We start from the raw sequence: 14,585 nt of genomic DNA, 5'->3' as shown, positions 1-14,585 counted from the left end.
GCCTTGTCCCTGATGGCCTGAGAAAGTTTTCCAGATTCCCTCCGTGTGTCCACCTTTCTTCCCCAGGCCTCACCAGTGTTTCCAACGGCCTGCTTCTAGGACATCCATCCCAGGCAGCTCAAGAGATGAAAGCCATGTCTCTCTAGAGAGACGCGGGAGGCCTGGCGGGCATCTCCCAGGGGCTCACTGCTTCCGGTCAACTCCAGGAAGACCTCATTCCTTCAACCAATGTTTAATGAGCTAAGCTTGAGATTGGTTTTACAGAAATATGGTGTCCTCAGCCTGGTCTACAAAGTGAGTCCAGGATGGCCAAGGCTACACAGAGAAGCCCTGTCTTGAAAAACCAAAAGAAAAAAAAAGTTGTCCTGCGCTCCTGGGAGCAATCTAGGAACTTGAACTATTATTATTCTTAGACGTCATGTTAAAATTTCCATGGGGGGGGGGGACTGGAGAGATGGCTCAGTGGTTAAGAGCACAGACTGCTCTTCCAGAGGTCCCGAGTTCAATTCCCAGCACCCACATGGTGGCACACAACCATCTATAATGTGATCTGATGCCCTTCAGGGGTACAAGCAGGTAGAGCAATGTATATATAATAAATAAATCTTCTTAAAAAAGTTCTATGGGGCTGGAAGGACATTTCAGCAGTTGCGTGCTTGCTGAACTTGCAGAGGACCCCAGTTCAGTTCCCCACACCTGTGTCAGGTGGCTCACAGCCCCAGGAGATTCAGTGGCCCTCCATGGGTACTGCACTCATACACACACATACAGACATGCATAATTAAAAAATAAAATTTAAAAATTCCATCCTTGTGTTTTAGTAAATACTCAAGATGTTTCTTTTGGGGGGGGTTCAAGACAGGGTTTCTCTGTGTAGCCTTAGCTGTCCTGGACTCACTTTGTAGACCAGGCTGGCCTCGAACTCAGTGATCCGCGTGCCTCTGCCTCTCGAGTGCTGGGTTTAAAGGCATGTGCCACCACTGCCCGGCTGTTTTTGATTTTGAAACCACATGAATTCCTATTCAAAGGATTTCAAAATTTATCTTTTTAAAAAAAGATTTATTTATTATTATGTATACAGTGCTCTGCCTGCATGTACACCTGCAGGCCAGAAGAGGGCATCAGATCACATTATAGATGGTTGTGAGCCACCATGCTGGGAATTGAACTCAGGACCTCTGGAAGAACAGCCAGTGCTCTTAACCTCTGGGCCATCTCTCCAATGTACCTTAACTGTTATTTTATTCTATGCGCCTACATGTGTATGCACAGCATGGACAGGACAACTTTCTGGAATCTGGTCTCTACTCATGTGGGTCCCTGGGATTGAACTCAGGCCCCCAGACTTGTTGGCAAGCCCCTTTACTGACTAAGCCATCTGGTCAACCCAAGAGATTAACAAGATGGAGAACATTTTGCTTTGGAAAGACAGGGCCTGAGTATATGTACACCAATACAAGCAGAAATATGTGAATCCCCCTCTGCAAAAGAGGCACACAGAGGTTCTGTGCTCAATAGAATAATGTTTATTTCACTTTCTCAAAAAAGTAGTACTACATACTAAAACCTCAGAATGTGCACACTCAGAACTTGTAATGACTAACCGACCTCAGAACTAGAAATTTTTAGGCGCGTGGGAGGGGCTGTGAGACAGACAAAGCCTTGAAAGGACAATGAAGAAGTGTCAGACTTGGGTCTAGAATGAAAAGAACAAATCCACCTGGCTGAGCCTTCCCGCAACAAAAAAAAAGTAATGGGTGTAACGGTAGTGGGCGTCCCTGACCGGCTGGAAGGTGGACTTGCCACGCAGACAGGAGGCACCTTGGAGAACATGGAGCTTGGAGCTGAAGAGATGTCTGTGGGCCTCAGGGCTGAGGGATAAGGCTCAGGCAAGGCTGGAGGGAACCTCAGAGGCAGGAGGGGTTCCATTGGCCGGCGAATGAACGGAACCAGTGGGAGCAGAAGGTAGGCCCGGAGCAGGCGCTGAGTCCGGCGTGGAAGGGAAGGGTGGCTGGACCAGCGCTCAGGTCTGAGGATGGGAGACCCACTTCCCCCCAGCTTTGCACGGAGGGAGCTGGGGCCCAAGCTGACCAGGGGAAGTTAGTTGGTTCTCGATAAAGATCCAGACATAGACGACAAGTGCAGGACCAGACAGTTGGAGGGCATGACGCTGTGGAAAGCTTCGCAGGGGGTCACTCGCAATGTCCTCTGTGTGACCAGGCCTTCCAGGCCCCTGACTTCTCGGGCTGCCCTCACCATCCTGTCGACCCTGGACACCCAGTGAGCAGTTCAGCGAACCAGCGTAGACGCAGACTTTCAGCGGAGGGAGAGGAAGGGGTTGGAGAGGGGCTGGCTTGTCTATCCTTTACAGCAAATGGTTGTTCCAGAAAAATCGCAGCAGCACCTGGCCTCTCATGAACAGCAGTGCCATGAATGGAACCAGCACGTCCCCGACTTCCTGTGGAAGACGCTGTGTAGAAAGAGTTGTCTTGTGGGTTAAGCTGCTGATTTGGGGCTGGCAAAATGTCTCAGCAGAGAAAGACGCTTGCCAGCAAGCCTAACTTACAACAAGGAGAGGACCAACTCCTGCAAACTGTCCTCTGACCTCTCCCCCTGAGCATGCCCCTCCCCCACTCCCCACCCCATCCCCCACCCTATCTCTAATGCAGACAAAAGGAATTGCAAATTTAATATCCTACAAGATATTAACTCAACCCAGCCCACAGGGAAGTGAGCTACTGAAAGTGACCAACTGGCTCCCATAGTGTGTTCATGTCCACCACAACCCTTGGGGCACTTGCCCATCCTGGCCATCAGATGCACAGATGAGCGAGTAGCAAAGACCAATCCTAGCACAGCTGGGAGGGACAAAGGCCCCAGCGCGGTCTGTGGGAGGGGCATAAGGGAAGGCTTGCCACCAACACAGACCCATGGGCCTCTTCATGGCTTTGTCTCACTCAAGAAAAGGCCAGGGATGTTGGCACACGCCTGTCACCTCTGGGGAAAGTTAGGGCAGGAGGCACATGGGGTTTTGGGGAATCCTGGGCTAGGCAGACTCCATTCCCAAAGGAAAAGCAAAGAGTTAGCTGGGCAAGGCTATGGACTCAGGAGGCAGAGGCCAGTGGATCTCTGAATTTGAGGCTAGCCTGGGCTATAGAGCAAGTTCCAGGACAGCCAGGGCTACAAACAGAAACCTTGTCTTGAAAAACCAAAAGGGGGCTGGAGAGATAGCTTAGTGGTTAAAGGCACTGACTGCTCTTCCAGAGGACCCTGGCTCAAATTCCAGCACCCACATGGCAGCTTATAACTGTCAGTAACTCCAAGAGCTGACACCCCCACCTAGACATACATGCATGCAAAACACCAATGCACATAAAATAAATAAATTTTAAAAAGAAAAACAGGCTGGGTGTGGTGTCGTACGCCTTTAATCCCAATACTTAGCAGACAGAGGCAGGTGGATAACTGTGAGTTCAGGGCCAGCCTGGTCTACAAACTGAGTCCAAGACAGCCAAGGTTACACAGAGAAACCGTGCCTCAAAAAAACCTAATAATAAATAAATAAATAAAAATAAAGAAAAGAAAAACCAAAATGAAGGGCAGGCGTGGTAGCACATGCCTGTAATCCCAGCACTCGGGAGGAAGAGGCAGGCGGATCTCTGTGAGTTTGAGGCCAGCCTGGTCTACAAAGTGAGTCCAGGAAAGCCAGGGTCAAACAGAAAAACCCTGTCTCAAACAAACAAACAAAAAGAAAAAAATAAAGAGCTAGGAATGCAGCTTGCTCATAGAGCACTTACCTGGAATGGTGAGACCCTGCGGTCAATACCCAGTGTGTGTTCGGAGGAGGGGGACGCGCCTCCAGGCAGAGGAAGAGCCAGGAAGAATCAGGTGATATTACAGGCCCTGTCACCCACCTCTCTCTGATTATATGTTTTTCTTTGGGTTGGGTTTTGCTTTTATCTTTTGAGACAGGGTCTCGCTATGTGTCCTTGGTTGCCCCGGGTATCAATCTCCACACCAGGCCCTATGTACTCTTCCTGCCTCTGCCTTCGACTACTTTTCCTTCCTGCAAGGCCAGATTTACTGGGCTTCTGGCCAGTGTTCAGAGGAGATGACCACTCCTGCCACTGGGGCTCAGTGGACTACACACCCACACACACCATCCTGGACGGTCTTACAGTTTTTAGTGAACCTGTCCTTCACGTTTCTTGGAGCATCTCCCTTTCTCTGCTTAAGATTTTAAAAATTTATATGTGTATGGACATTTTAAAAATTTGTTATTACCATTAATTCTGTCTATGTGTGAGGGGAATGTGGGTACCTGCAGAGACCAAGGGTTACTGAATGCTGCTGGAGTTACAAGTGGTTATGAGCTGCCTTGTGTAGGTTCTGGGGGTTGAATTCAAGTCCTCTGAAAGGGCAGTACATGGGGTTTTTTGTTTTTGTTTTTGTTTTTTTTGGTTTTTCGAGACAGGGTTTCTCTGTGTAGCCTTGGCTGTCCTGGACTCACTTTGTAGACCAGGCTGGCCTCGAACTCACAGCGATCCACCTGCTTCTGCCTCCCGAGTGCTGGGATTACAGGCATGTGCCACCGCGCCCAGTTTTGTTTTTGTTTTTTTTTTACAGATTTATTTATTTATTTATTATTTATACAGTGTTCTACCTGCATGTGTGCCTGCACACCAGAAGAAGGTATCAGATCTCATTATAGAGGGTTGTGAGCCACCATGTGGTTGCTGGGAATTGAACTCAGGACCTTTGGAAGAACAGCCAGTGCTCTTAACCTCTGAGCCATCTCACCAGCGCCTTTATGGGTATTTTATCTGCAAGCATGTCTGTGCAGCACTTGCACGCAATGCCCGCTGACACCAGAAGAGGAAGACAGATCCTATGAAACTGCAGTTACAGCTGTTGAGTGGCCATCTGGGTGCTGGGAATTGAACCAGGTCCTCTGCAAGAGCAGTGCTCTTAGCCATCTCTCCAGTCCCTAGCAGGTGTCACTCTTTTTTTTTGGGGGGGGGGGTTCAAGACAGGGTTTCTCTGTGTTAGCCGTGGCTGTCCTGGACTCACTTTGTAGACCAGGCTGGCCTCGAACTCACAGCGATCTGCCTGCCTCTGCCTCCCGAGTGCTGGGATTAAAGGCGTGTGCCACCATGCCCGGCCTGCAGGTGTCACTCTTAAGGCACCACCTCCTTTTCCTCCAGTCTTTTGCTCCCAGACACTTTCTGCTATGTGGTAATTACACTCTTCATTTGCTGTTTGTCTCCATGGGAAGCTGTGAGGTCAAGCTTTTGCCTCTTTTGACCATAGCTGTACCTCTGTGTTTCGCTCCTGGCACACAGCAGGAGCTCCTTCAATGACAGATGACCGGATAAGCTGGTGACCAGATCAATTAACGGAAGGTCACCAGCAACAGAATAAGGAATGTGGGCTTGGTTCTGCCAGTAACTGAAAAACAAGGGATTTTGACCTTTCCGTACTTGACGTCAGTTAGGAAAGCTCAATGCCCGTCCCCCTGCAGCACACGGCCACGAGGAAAACCACAGAGTTCTCAGTCTATAAATCACCAGTGTGCCACTCAGCCACTCCTCTGGCTGCCTTAGGCAGGCTGTGCCCATCTGTCTGAAATCCAACTGCCTCCCTGGTCATAGGCCCTGCTGTAGTTCACAGTGCTGTTGAGACATTTTCTCAGACAAAATGTACTGGAAGTTCTTCCATTCTCCCAGCAAACTCTGACTTCTCCATGGTGTTACTATATAACTCAGATCCCAGGGAACAAAACAATGTCCCAATCAGGATAATTTGGTTAAATTTAAAGACTGTGGCCCCAGAAGGACAGTACCCAGTCCCCAGGAGGGACCCACAGAGGCACAAAGATCCTCATTAGGCTACGAAGCCAGAGTGTGATGCTATTGGGGTTGTTTTGTTTTGCTTGAAACAAGATCTCAAGTAGCCCAGGCTAGCCTGAAATTCCCTGTGTAGCTGGGGACAGCCTTGAGTTCCTGATTCTCCTGCCTCTTCCTCCTGCATGCTGGATTACAGGTCTGAGCCACTACCTCTGGCTTCTAAGTATGGTATTCTAAAACTTTCTATGTGTAGCAATGACATGGCCCCGATCTGGGACACAGGAGCAAAAACTATATAAAATAAATATGTAGAAAAAAAACAAAACCTCACATAACTAAATGCAAACAGATGTTATTTTAAGAAGCACAGAACAGCCGGGTGTGGTGGCGCACGCCTTTAATCCCAGCACTCGGGAGGCAGAGGCGGGCAGATCGCTGTGAGTTCGAGGCCAGCCTGGCCTACAAAGTGAGCCCAGGACAGCCAAGGCTAACACAGAGAGACCCTGTCTCGGGGGAAAAAAAAAAAAAAAAAAAAAAAGAAGCACAGAACACTTGAAGCTGCTTGTTTAAGTGAAAAGAACAAAGTGTGTGTGTGTGTGTGTGCATGCGTGTGTGTGTGTGGGGGGGGAGGTGGCTTGTGAGTCCCTTACTGGACAGTTTTAATAAGCTTTTCTCTAAACAGCCCCACGAGCAACATGGCCACTTGATTTATAAATGCCAGTGGCAGATAAAAGTGTCACTGAGCCAGATTTGAAACCATTACAGTTGCTTAAGCTTTGAAGTAGGCAAGACTTCAGCATTTTAAAGCCAAACCTAAGAGGTTAGTTTTGTTTCTAGACAGGGTCTTACTATGTAATCCTGACTGGCCTGGAACTCCGCGTGCAGACCAGGCTGCCCTTGAACCCACAGAAGATCCACCTGCCTCTGCCCCCCATCCCAAGTGCTGGGGTTAAGATGAAGCCAGACATGTTGCCCCAGTACCTGGGAGGCAGAAGCAGGGTGACGGGCTGCCAGGTCTACAAAGTGGGTTCTTGGCCTGAGTTACGAGCACTTGGGAGGCAGAGGCAGGCAGATCACTGTGAGTTCGAGGCCAGCCTGGTCTATAGAGTGAGTCCAGGACAGCCAAGGCTACACAGAGAAACCCTATCTCAGAAAAAAATGAAAGAAAGAAAAGAAAGGAACAGAGAGACACACACACAGATGGGGTTGGTGGTGCAGTTGTGTTTACTTCCTCTCTGCCTCCTTTTGGCTTCTGCGGTATTATTGGGGCTTGCCCCTCGGGATTTGACTCTAGGGTTACAAAATTTTGAAGGGAAGGTTGGGCGTTGTTTACACTAAGACCAGGATGTCAGCAGAAGCAAGGGTACTAATTAAGGAGCCTAGATGGTTCTAAGGGCAAGAAGGTGGCTCCAAGGGACAGCACCCCACCCCCACTCACCCCTGCTCCTGCCACCGGGCCTCCGTGACCGCTCTCCACTACCAATCTGGGGGGGCACTAAGCTTGCTGCGGTGAGGGCTTCATCACCCCCAAGGGTCCAGGTAGTACCATCAGCCCGCCCTGGATTCCCTTACTATCGCTGACACCAGTGGTGCTGCCTTGTTTTCCCCTCTACCTGGCGCAGGCTATAGAGTCGCTAGAGAGGAAGGAGGCTCGGTTGAGAAGCCACCTCTGTGAAGTTGGGCTGCGGGCCATTCTCTTGTGCTAATGCCACAGGCATCCCCAAAGAATCCACGAAAAGGGAGCCTCTGCTGCTGGTGCGGGCTGCAGCCTTCGTCATTGAGCACCTGCTGTTCTGAAATGTGGATGATGAGCATCCTTGGACCACCGTGTGTGTGAGGTATAGCTTTGAGACCAAGCGCTGGCTTTTACCTCCAGGGTCATAGCTTGCACGTACAATGTGTGGTGAGCTAAACACCATTAATTCCCTAGTTTTCATCATTTCTGGGCAACCCTGGCAGCTGTTGTTCTCTCGCCTACCAGGCCAGGTCCCTGCTGGGGACACGGGGGGGGGGGGGGGTGTCTTACCTCCTGAATCATCCTGTGGTTGACACTGTCCCCAATGCGTCTCAGCTGCATGGTCACCGTCCAGATTTCTTCCGGTTGGTGACGGTTCTGGCCGGTGCCGTTCTCTTTAGGCTGAGAAGGTGGACTGTGACCTGCAAGGATGGAGGCATTCAAGAGACAGCCGTTGGCTTTGCAAAGCCGCCTCCAGCAGCTCAGAACCGTCTCAGCTTGCGCTGTGTGTGCGCGCATGCGCACACTGGCACATAGGCTGTGCGTGGCATCAGCAGGTTTATTCCCTCTTCCCTTCCTATGAATTAGGGGTGTGGGTCAAACCGCTTCTAAGGGTTTGACAGGCAGCAGCAGCTAGCAGATCTTATGGTGGGCCCCGACCGACTGGATCAGGAGATGGTTTTGTTTTTGTTTTTTCATTTACTATCTCACCCGGACAGACCTGCAAACTTCTTTGCTTTCAGCACCCACAGACCGCTTTTAAGCAATGCACAGTGTCAACGTCTCATGGAGCTTTGGGAATCTTGTAAAGAATAAAATTCAATCCCAGCACTAGGGAGGCAGAGGCAGGCGGATCGCTGTGAGTTCGAGGCCAGCCTGGTCTACAAAGCAATTCTAAGACAGCCAAGGCTACACAGAGAAACCTTGTCTCAACAAAACAAAACAGCAACAACAACAAAAGAACCCCCAAATGTTTCAGGAGTATGGCTGCGGGGGCTAGAGGGATGGCTCAGCTGTTAAGAGCACCGCTGCTTCTCATGGCAAACCAGAGTTATTAATTCCCAGATCCCAGATGTCAGCTCACAAAAGTGTGTAACTCCATTTCTGAGGGGGAATTTGACACCCTCTTCTGGGCTCCCCTGGCATCACACACAGAGTGGTAGACAGACACGCGGGCAAAACACTCAAACACATACACGTTGTTTTAAAAATGGCTACTGTGGGCGTGGTGGCGTACGCCTGTAATCCCAGCACTCGGGAGGCAGAGGCAGGCGGATCTCTGTGAGTTGGAGGCCAGCCTGGTCTACAAAGCGAGTCCAGAACAGCCAAAGCTACACAGAGGAACCGTGTCTCGAATAATAAAACAAAATAGTAGTAGTAGTGGCAGCGGCAGTAACAACAACAACAACAACAATAAAGTTAAAGTGGCTACTGACTGGACGGGACTTCGGTGCCAGACTTCCAAGGCCAGAACTTCTCAGAGAAGCACTTGGGTTTTTACACTGTTCCGTGGGGCTCTCAGCAACCTCCGCCTTACCCCTGCTGCAGCCCGGAGGCTCCTGCTCCAACCGCTAAGAGGCCCGCGCTCCAGCCAGCACTCCGTGTAGGTCGTGTAGGTCACTCACGTGGCCCCCCACCCCAAGGGAAGTACCAAGGCGGAGCTCCCTCGCTCCCTCCCTCCCTTTCCTCCCTCCCTCGCTCCCTCCCTCCTTCTCTTCCTTTCTTCTACCTCCTCCTCTTTACTAATTTTTTTCAGTCTTCCTTTTCCTTCTCATTTTCACTTTCTCTTGTTTCTTTTTAAGATGCATTTTCTTTTTAATTGCGCGCGCGTGCGTGTGCGTGCGCATGTGTGTTACAGGTGGATGCTGGGAACCGTACATCTGCCTTCTTTCAATTTTGTTTTATTTTCCGAGACGCGGCTTCTCTGCGTAGCCCAGGCTGGCCTCGAACTCACAGAGATCCGCCTGCCTCTGCCGCCAGAGGGTTAGGATTAAAAGTGTGCGCCACCACCGCCCTGCTCTATCTCCAGTCAACCTCCGAGCCCTCTAGAATTTACAAGCGCCTTTACCCATGAGCCTTCCTGAAGACAAAGTTATGGAAAGATGAATGCGCAGTGGTGCGATGGCAGACACCTCTAATTCCAGCTCTCAGGAGGCACAGGTAGGAGAATCTATGAATTCTATGCCAACTTGGCCTACACAGGAATTCCTGGCTGGCTAGAGTTACAAAATAATACAATGTCCAAAAAAATGAAAAAAAATTTTTTTTTGGTTTTGCAAGACAGGGTTTCTCTGTGTAGCCTTGGCTGTCCTGGACTCTCTTTGTAGACCAGGCTGGCCTCGAACTCACAGAGATCCTCCTGCCTCTGCCTCCCCAGTGCTGGGATTAAAGGCGTATGCCACCATGCCCGGCCTCATTGAAGTTTTTAAATTAGTTTTCCTCTCCAACGGTTCAGGGCTGATAGAAACTAGGAGACTTAGTATAAAGAGGCAGTTGGGTATTTTCTGCAAAGAGAGGAGTGAGTTTACCACTTGGAGTTAATTTTTTTTTTTTTTTTTGGTGTTTTGAGACAGGGTCTCTCTGTGTAGCCTTGGCTGTCCTGGACTCACTTTGTAGACCAGGTTGGCCTCGAACTCACAGTGATCTGCCTGCCTCTGCCTCCCGAGTGCTGGGATTAAAGGCGTGCGCCACCACGCCCGGCCTTTGGAGTTAATTTTTATTTTTAAAGAATTTATTATTTGATTCTAAGTATGTCGGGTGCAGTGCCCTTAGGGGCCACATGAAAGAGGGTTCTGGTTTCCTTGGAATAGACTATATTGAGGATAGTGGGGGGACCAGACCCAGTCCTCTGCAAGAGCAGCCAGTGCTCTTAACCACTGAGCCATCTCTCTAGTGCCTCGATTTGTTTCCTTTTTTTTAATTTTAATTTTTATTATTTTTGGTTTTTCGAGACAGGGTTTCTCTGTCTAACAGTACTGGCTGTCCTGGACTCACTTTTGTAGACCAGGCTGGCCTCAAACTCACAGCGCTCCCTCCTGCCTCTGCCTCCCTAGTGCTGGGATTAAAGGTGGGCACTACTACGCCCGGCTTTTTAGCGCCTTAATTTTTAAGCAGTGTATAAGTTTATGTTCCCAACACCAATTTAAATAAAGCACATACAAAGTGAAATACTTATCTGAGCCTGCCGCTAACCCCTTACCTCCGTTCCTTGGCATAGCTGGGACTGGCCGTCAGCTGACAAGTCGGATCAGGTACCTCTCTGGAGCAGTTGTTTTCCCAGCGGTGACTGGTAACAATTTGTTACTTTGAAGGTTGTACTGAGAGCTTCTTTAGGTTTCTAAACAATGCTACCGTGGTGGTGGGGGGAGGGTTTGTTGTTTTCCCTGCTGGAAAATACATCTTTGCTGGGCGTGGTGGTGCACGCTTTTAATCCCAGCACTAAGGAGGCAGAGGCAGGCGGATCCCTGTGTTTGGAGGCCAGCCTGGTCTATAAATCCAGTCCAGGACACAAGGTTACATAGAGAAACCTTGTCTTGACCCCCACCCACCCCCGGAAAAAAGAAAGAAAGAAAGAAACAGCCTCAGTGTGTTAAGTGAACAACCATGCTTTAATATGAGTGACTTTTTCCACAAACATGACAAACATGGGTCCTGTCCGTGGTGGGTACCCTTAAGTGGTTTTCTTTTCTTGTACATTTTATTTCATACATATATTGTTTTGCCTGCATGTACATGTATGTGCATCACATGCGTTCAGCGCCCTCAGAAGGGAAAGAGGATGCCAACTCCCCTAAGACTGGAGTTTACAGATGGTTGGGCCGCCATATGGGTGCTGGCATCTGGACCTGGGTCCTTTGAGTGAGTAGTCACTGCTCTTAACCCCTGAGCCATCTCTCCAGCCCCCTTAGGGTAGTTTACAATTTTCTTTTCTGTTGTTGTTGGTTTTTCTTTTTCTTTTTGTTTGTTTTTGTTTTTTGTTTTTTGTTTTTGTTTTGTTTTTTTGGTTTTTCGAGACAGGGTCTCTCTGTGTTAGCCTGGGCTGTCCTGGACTCACTTTGTAGACCAGGCTGGCCTTGCACTCACAGCGATCCGCCCCACTCTGTCTCCCGAGTGCTGGGATTAAAGGCGTGCGCCACCACGCCCGGCTTTATATAGTGAGTTCTAAGCCAGCCTGGGAGGCCGTGCGTTGAGAGACCCTTTTGTCATTGCTCATCAAGGCAGTTCTCAGTGACCAGAACTCCAAAGAGAAACAGGCCAACAGTGATTCCCAGGGTGGGGTGGGGTGGGGCTCCCACCTCAGGGTGAGGGGTTCAGACAGCCCCTCATGCTGCACCTGGCATGTGTATCTCTGCTTCTCTCCAGAAGCCATCGCCACAGCTGCCCACTTCTAGAAGGTTCCATCCCCAGCAGGCTTGGTCTCCACAAGCTCCATGTCCCATCCCTCTGCCAGGGAGATCTCCATGGGGTAGAAATCCAGGGCCCAGCACCTTAAGGTGATGTCTGCTTCAGGTCTGGGGTGTCAGTCACACTTGTTTGGGGTGAGGTGGGGGAGCACGCTGCAGTTTATCCTCTTGAGAAGCCACTTGACGCACTTGCCCTGAGAGATGGCTCTGTAGGCCTCAGCAATGCCCGCCCACTTGCACAGGGTGAGCTAAGCCCCCTGGGCAGCAGTGGTCCAGGTGCACAAGTCCTCCTTCAGGTCCTGGCAGGCAGAGAGCATGTAGGCAGAGAAGAGATGCTGCTGAGGTCCACAGCACAGTGGATCAGCCACTGCAGGGTGTGAGCCATGGCTCGCTGTGGTTGTAATGAACCAACAGAGTCTGTGGGTCCCTATGACACTCCAGGGAGCCTGCAGCTCCACGCGGCATGGTCATGGCTCAGTGACCCCACACCTGTGAAGCTTCCCCGGCTGGGTGCTGGGACATTACAGGGTGAGGGCCAGGGACAAGGGCTTGGTCAAGGCCTGGGTTACTGAAAGCAGCAGCGGGGGTGAGGGATGGGGGGGGAGTGCACAGAGCCCCCATAAGCGTAGGCAGACCTTGAAATGGCAGTTCCTCTCTGGGGACTCCAATGCTGTGGGTATGTGGACGCAGTGGCCCTGAGTAGCTTTCGGCAGAATTTAGTGCGAGTGAGCACGACATTGGGAAACCAGGGTTCCCTTTTGTGAATTGAGTCCCCAGTAAGCGGCTCCAGGACCGTTTTATTAGCATTGGAGGAAAAGCAACAACAACAAAACCAACAAACAAAAAACAGGGCAGTCGAGTTGTAAATTTTCGCAACTGCATGGGGGGGGGGAAGAGGAAGGAAATTGTGGTTTTGAGTTAGGGCCAGCTATAGAGGTCACAGCTGCAGAAAGGTAAGAGCAGGTGTTGTCCCAACAACCAGTGACGAAGCCTAGATGCCAGGGCAAGCAAGATGGCTTATAATTGGATGCGTGGATTGGAGCTGGACAGGGGGAAAGGAAAGATGCACCACTTCCTCCTCTGCTCCGCCGCCTCCTCCTCCACAGGTCTCTATGCAGCTCTGGCTGTCCCAGAAAATTCACTGCGTACATCAGGGATGGTTTCAAATCATAGAGACCCACCTGCCTCTCCCTTCCAAATGCTGGGATTAAAGGGTAAGCTGGGAAAGTTACATTTTTGACTTGTAAAAGCAAGCAGGCTTAGCAATGGAAAACCTTGGGCCTTTGGTGGTAGAAGATTTTTTTTTTTTTGAGAAAGGGTCATTTGTAGCCTAGACTGGTCTTGAACTTGCTATACTGTAGGATCTGGCCTTGAGCTCCGGATCCACCTACCTTCTACTGCCTCCGTCCTGGGGTCCCACAGTGAAGCCCAGGTCTCTTAGGGTGCAGATGCTTCCTATAGTGTACGTGTTGGACATGACGTTTTCGACAGAGGAGAGCAAGTGATCTACAGCCTCAAGGACCTTGAACTGCTGAGGGGCAGAACTGCTAAGACTCAGCGGCAGCCTGCTAGAGTTCACATCTGGCTTCTTTTTGAGACTGCTCAAGTCCCTATAACTGTCTGTTGGTAAAGACGTTTTGTTGTTCCAGGACTGGGACTTCTTTACTTAGAGACAGGGTCTTGAGTATCCCAGAGTGGCCTCAAACTCAGTATGTAGCCAAGAACTTTGTGGCCTCCGACAGTGGCTCTGAACGGCTGAAAGCCTCAAGTTCACTGCCTCTAGTCCTAGTTTGACAAATGTTCAGTTGAAAGCTTGCAAACTTGCTTTCCGGCTGCAAGGCAGTCTATTTAAAGTCTATTTAAAGGTAGGGGATGGAGACATGGCTCAGGACTTAAGAGCACTGTGCTGCTCTTCCTGAGGACCCTAGTTCAATTCACAGCACCCAGGTGGTGGGTAAGAGTTGTCTGTAACACCAATTCCCGGGGGATCTGGTGCCCTCTTCTGGCCTCTACAGGCACTGCAGGTACCTAGTGCCTGCATAGACATACATGTAGGCAAAACACCCGTACATATAAAATAAAAGGAAAAATAATTTAAAAGTAAACAAATATTTCAAAAAGCATATACAACCACAATTGACTGGGCTACATTAAAAAAGAGAAACTTGATGAGTGGTGGCGCACGCCTTTAATCTCAGCTCTCGGGAGGCAGAGGCAGACGGATTTCTGTGAGTTCAAGGCCAACGTGGTCTATGGAGTGAGTTCCAGAACAGCTACACAAGGAAACCCTGCCTCAAAAAACCAAAAGAGAAAGAGAGAGAGAGAGAGAGAGAGAGAGAGAGAGAGAGAGACAGACTGACAGACAGAGAAAGGAAGGAAGAAACTCATAAGGTAACAGCCTTCCCCGTATTCAGTATTGGGTTTGAGGATAAGAACATTACATTCACAGACATGAGCTATTACAGCCTCCAACGAAGCCTGGGGTAACTCACTCCACGTTCCCTGCCTTCCCCTTTCAACTCCCCCACAGGCCTTTGGCTTGCAGAGTTCAGCTCGATTCTGGACGCTCCAGCTGAGCACCCTGTGGGCTCCTGACCAGTC

The 14,585-nt window shown here is 50.0% G+C and overlaps 1 protein-coding gene across 1 annotated transcript; it reads right to left on the bottom strand.

The window, feature by feature from the left end:
* Positions 1 to 1,503: 1,503 nt before the first annotated feature.
* PXT1 (peroxisomal testis enriched protein 1) lies at positions 1,504 to 10,972 on the bottom strand. Its single transcript, XM_084754078.1, has 3 exons — positions 10,781 to 10,972; positions 7,873 to 8,003; positions 1,504 to 2,470 (listed from the first exon to the last, which is right to left on the bottom strand). The coding sequence occupies exons 1-3, from the start codon at positions 10,794 to 10,796 to the stop codon at positions 2,366 to 2,368; spliced, it is 252 nt and encodes an 83-aa protein (XP_084610204.1). The 5' UTR covers positions 10,797 to 10,972; the 3' UTR covers positions 1,504 to 2,365.
* Positions 10,973 to 14,585: the final 3,613 nt, after the last annotated feature.

This window comes from Acomys minous (genome assembly GCF_964271855.1).
Source record: "Acomys minous genome assembly, chromosome: 13".
NCBI classification, from domain to species: Eukaryota; Metazoa; Chordata; class Mammalia; order Rodentia; family Muridae; genus Acomys; species Acomys minous.
This window is presented reverse-complemented; position numbering and strand designations above follow the sequence as displayed.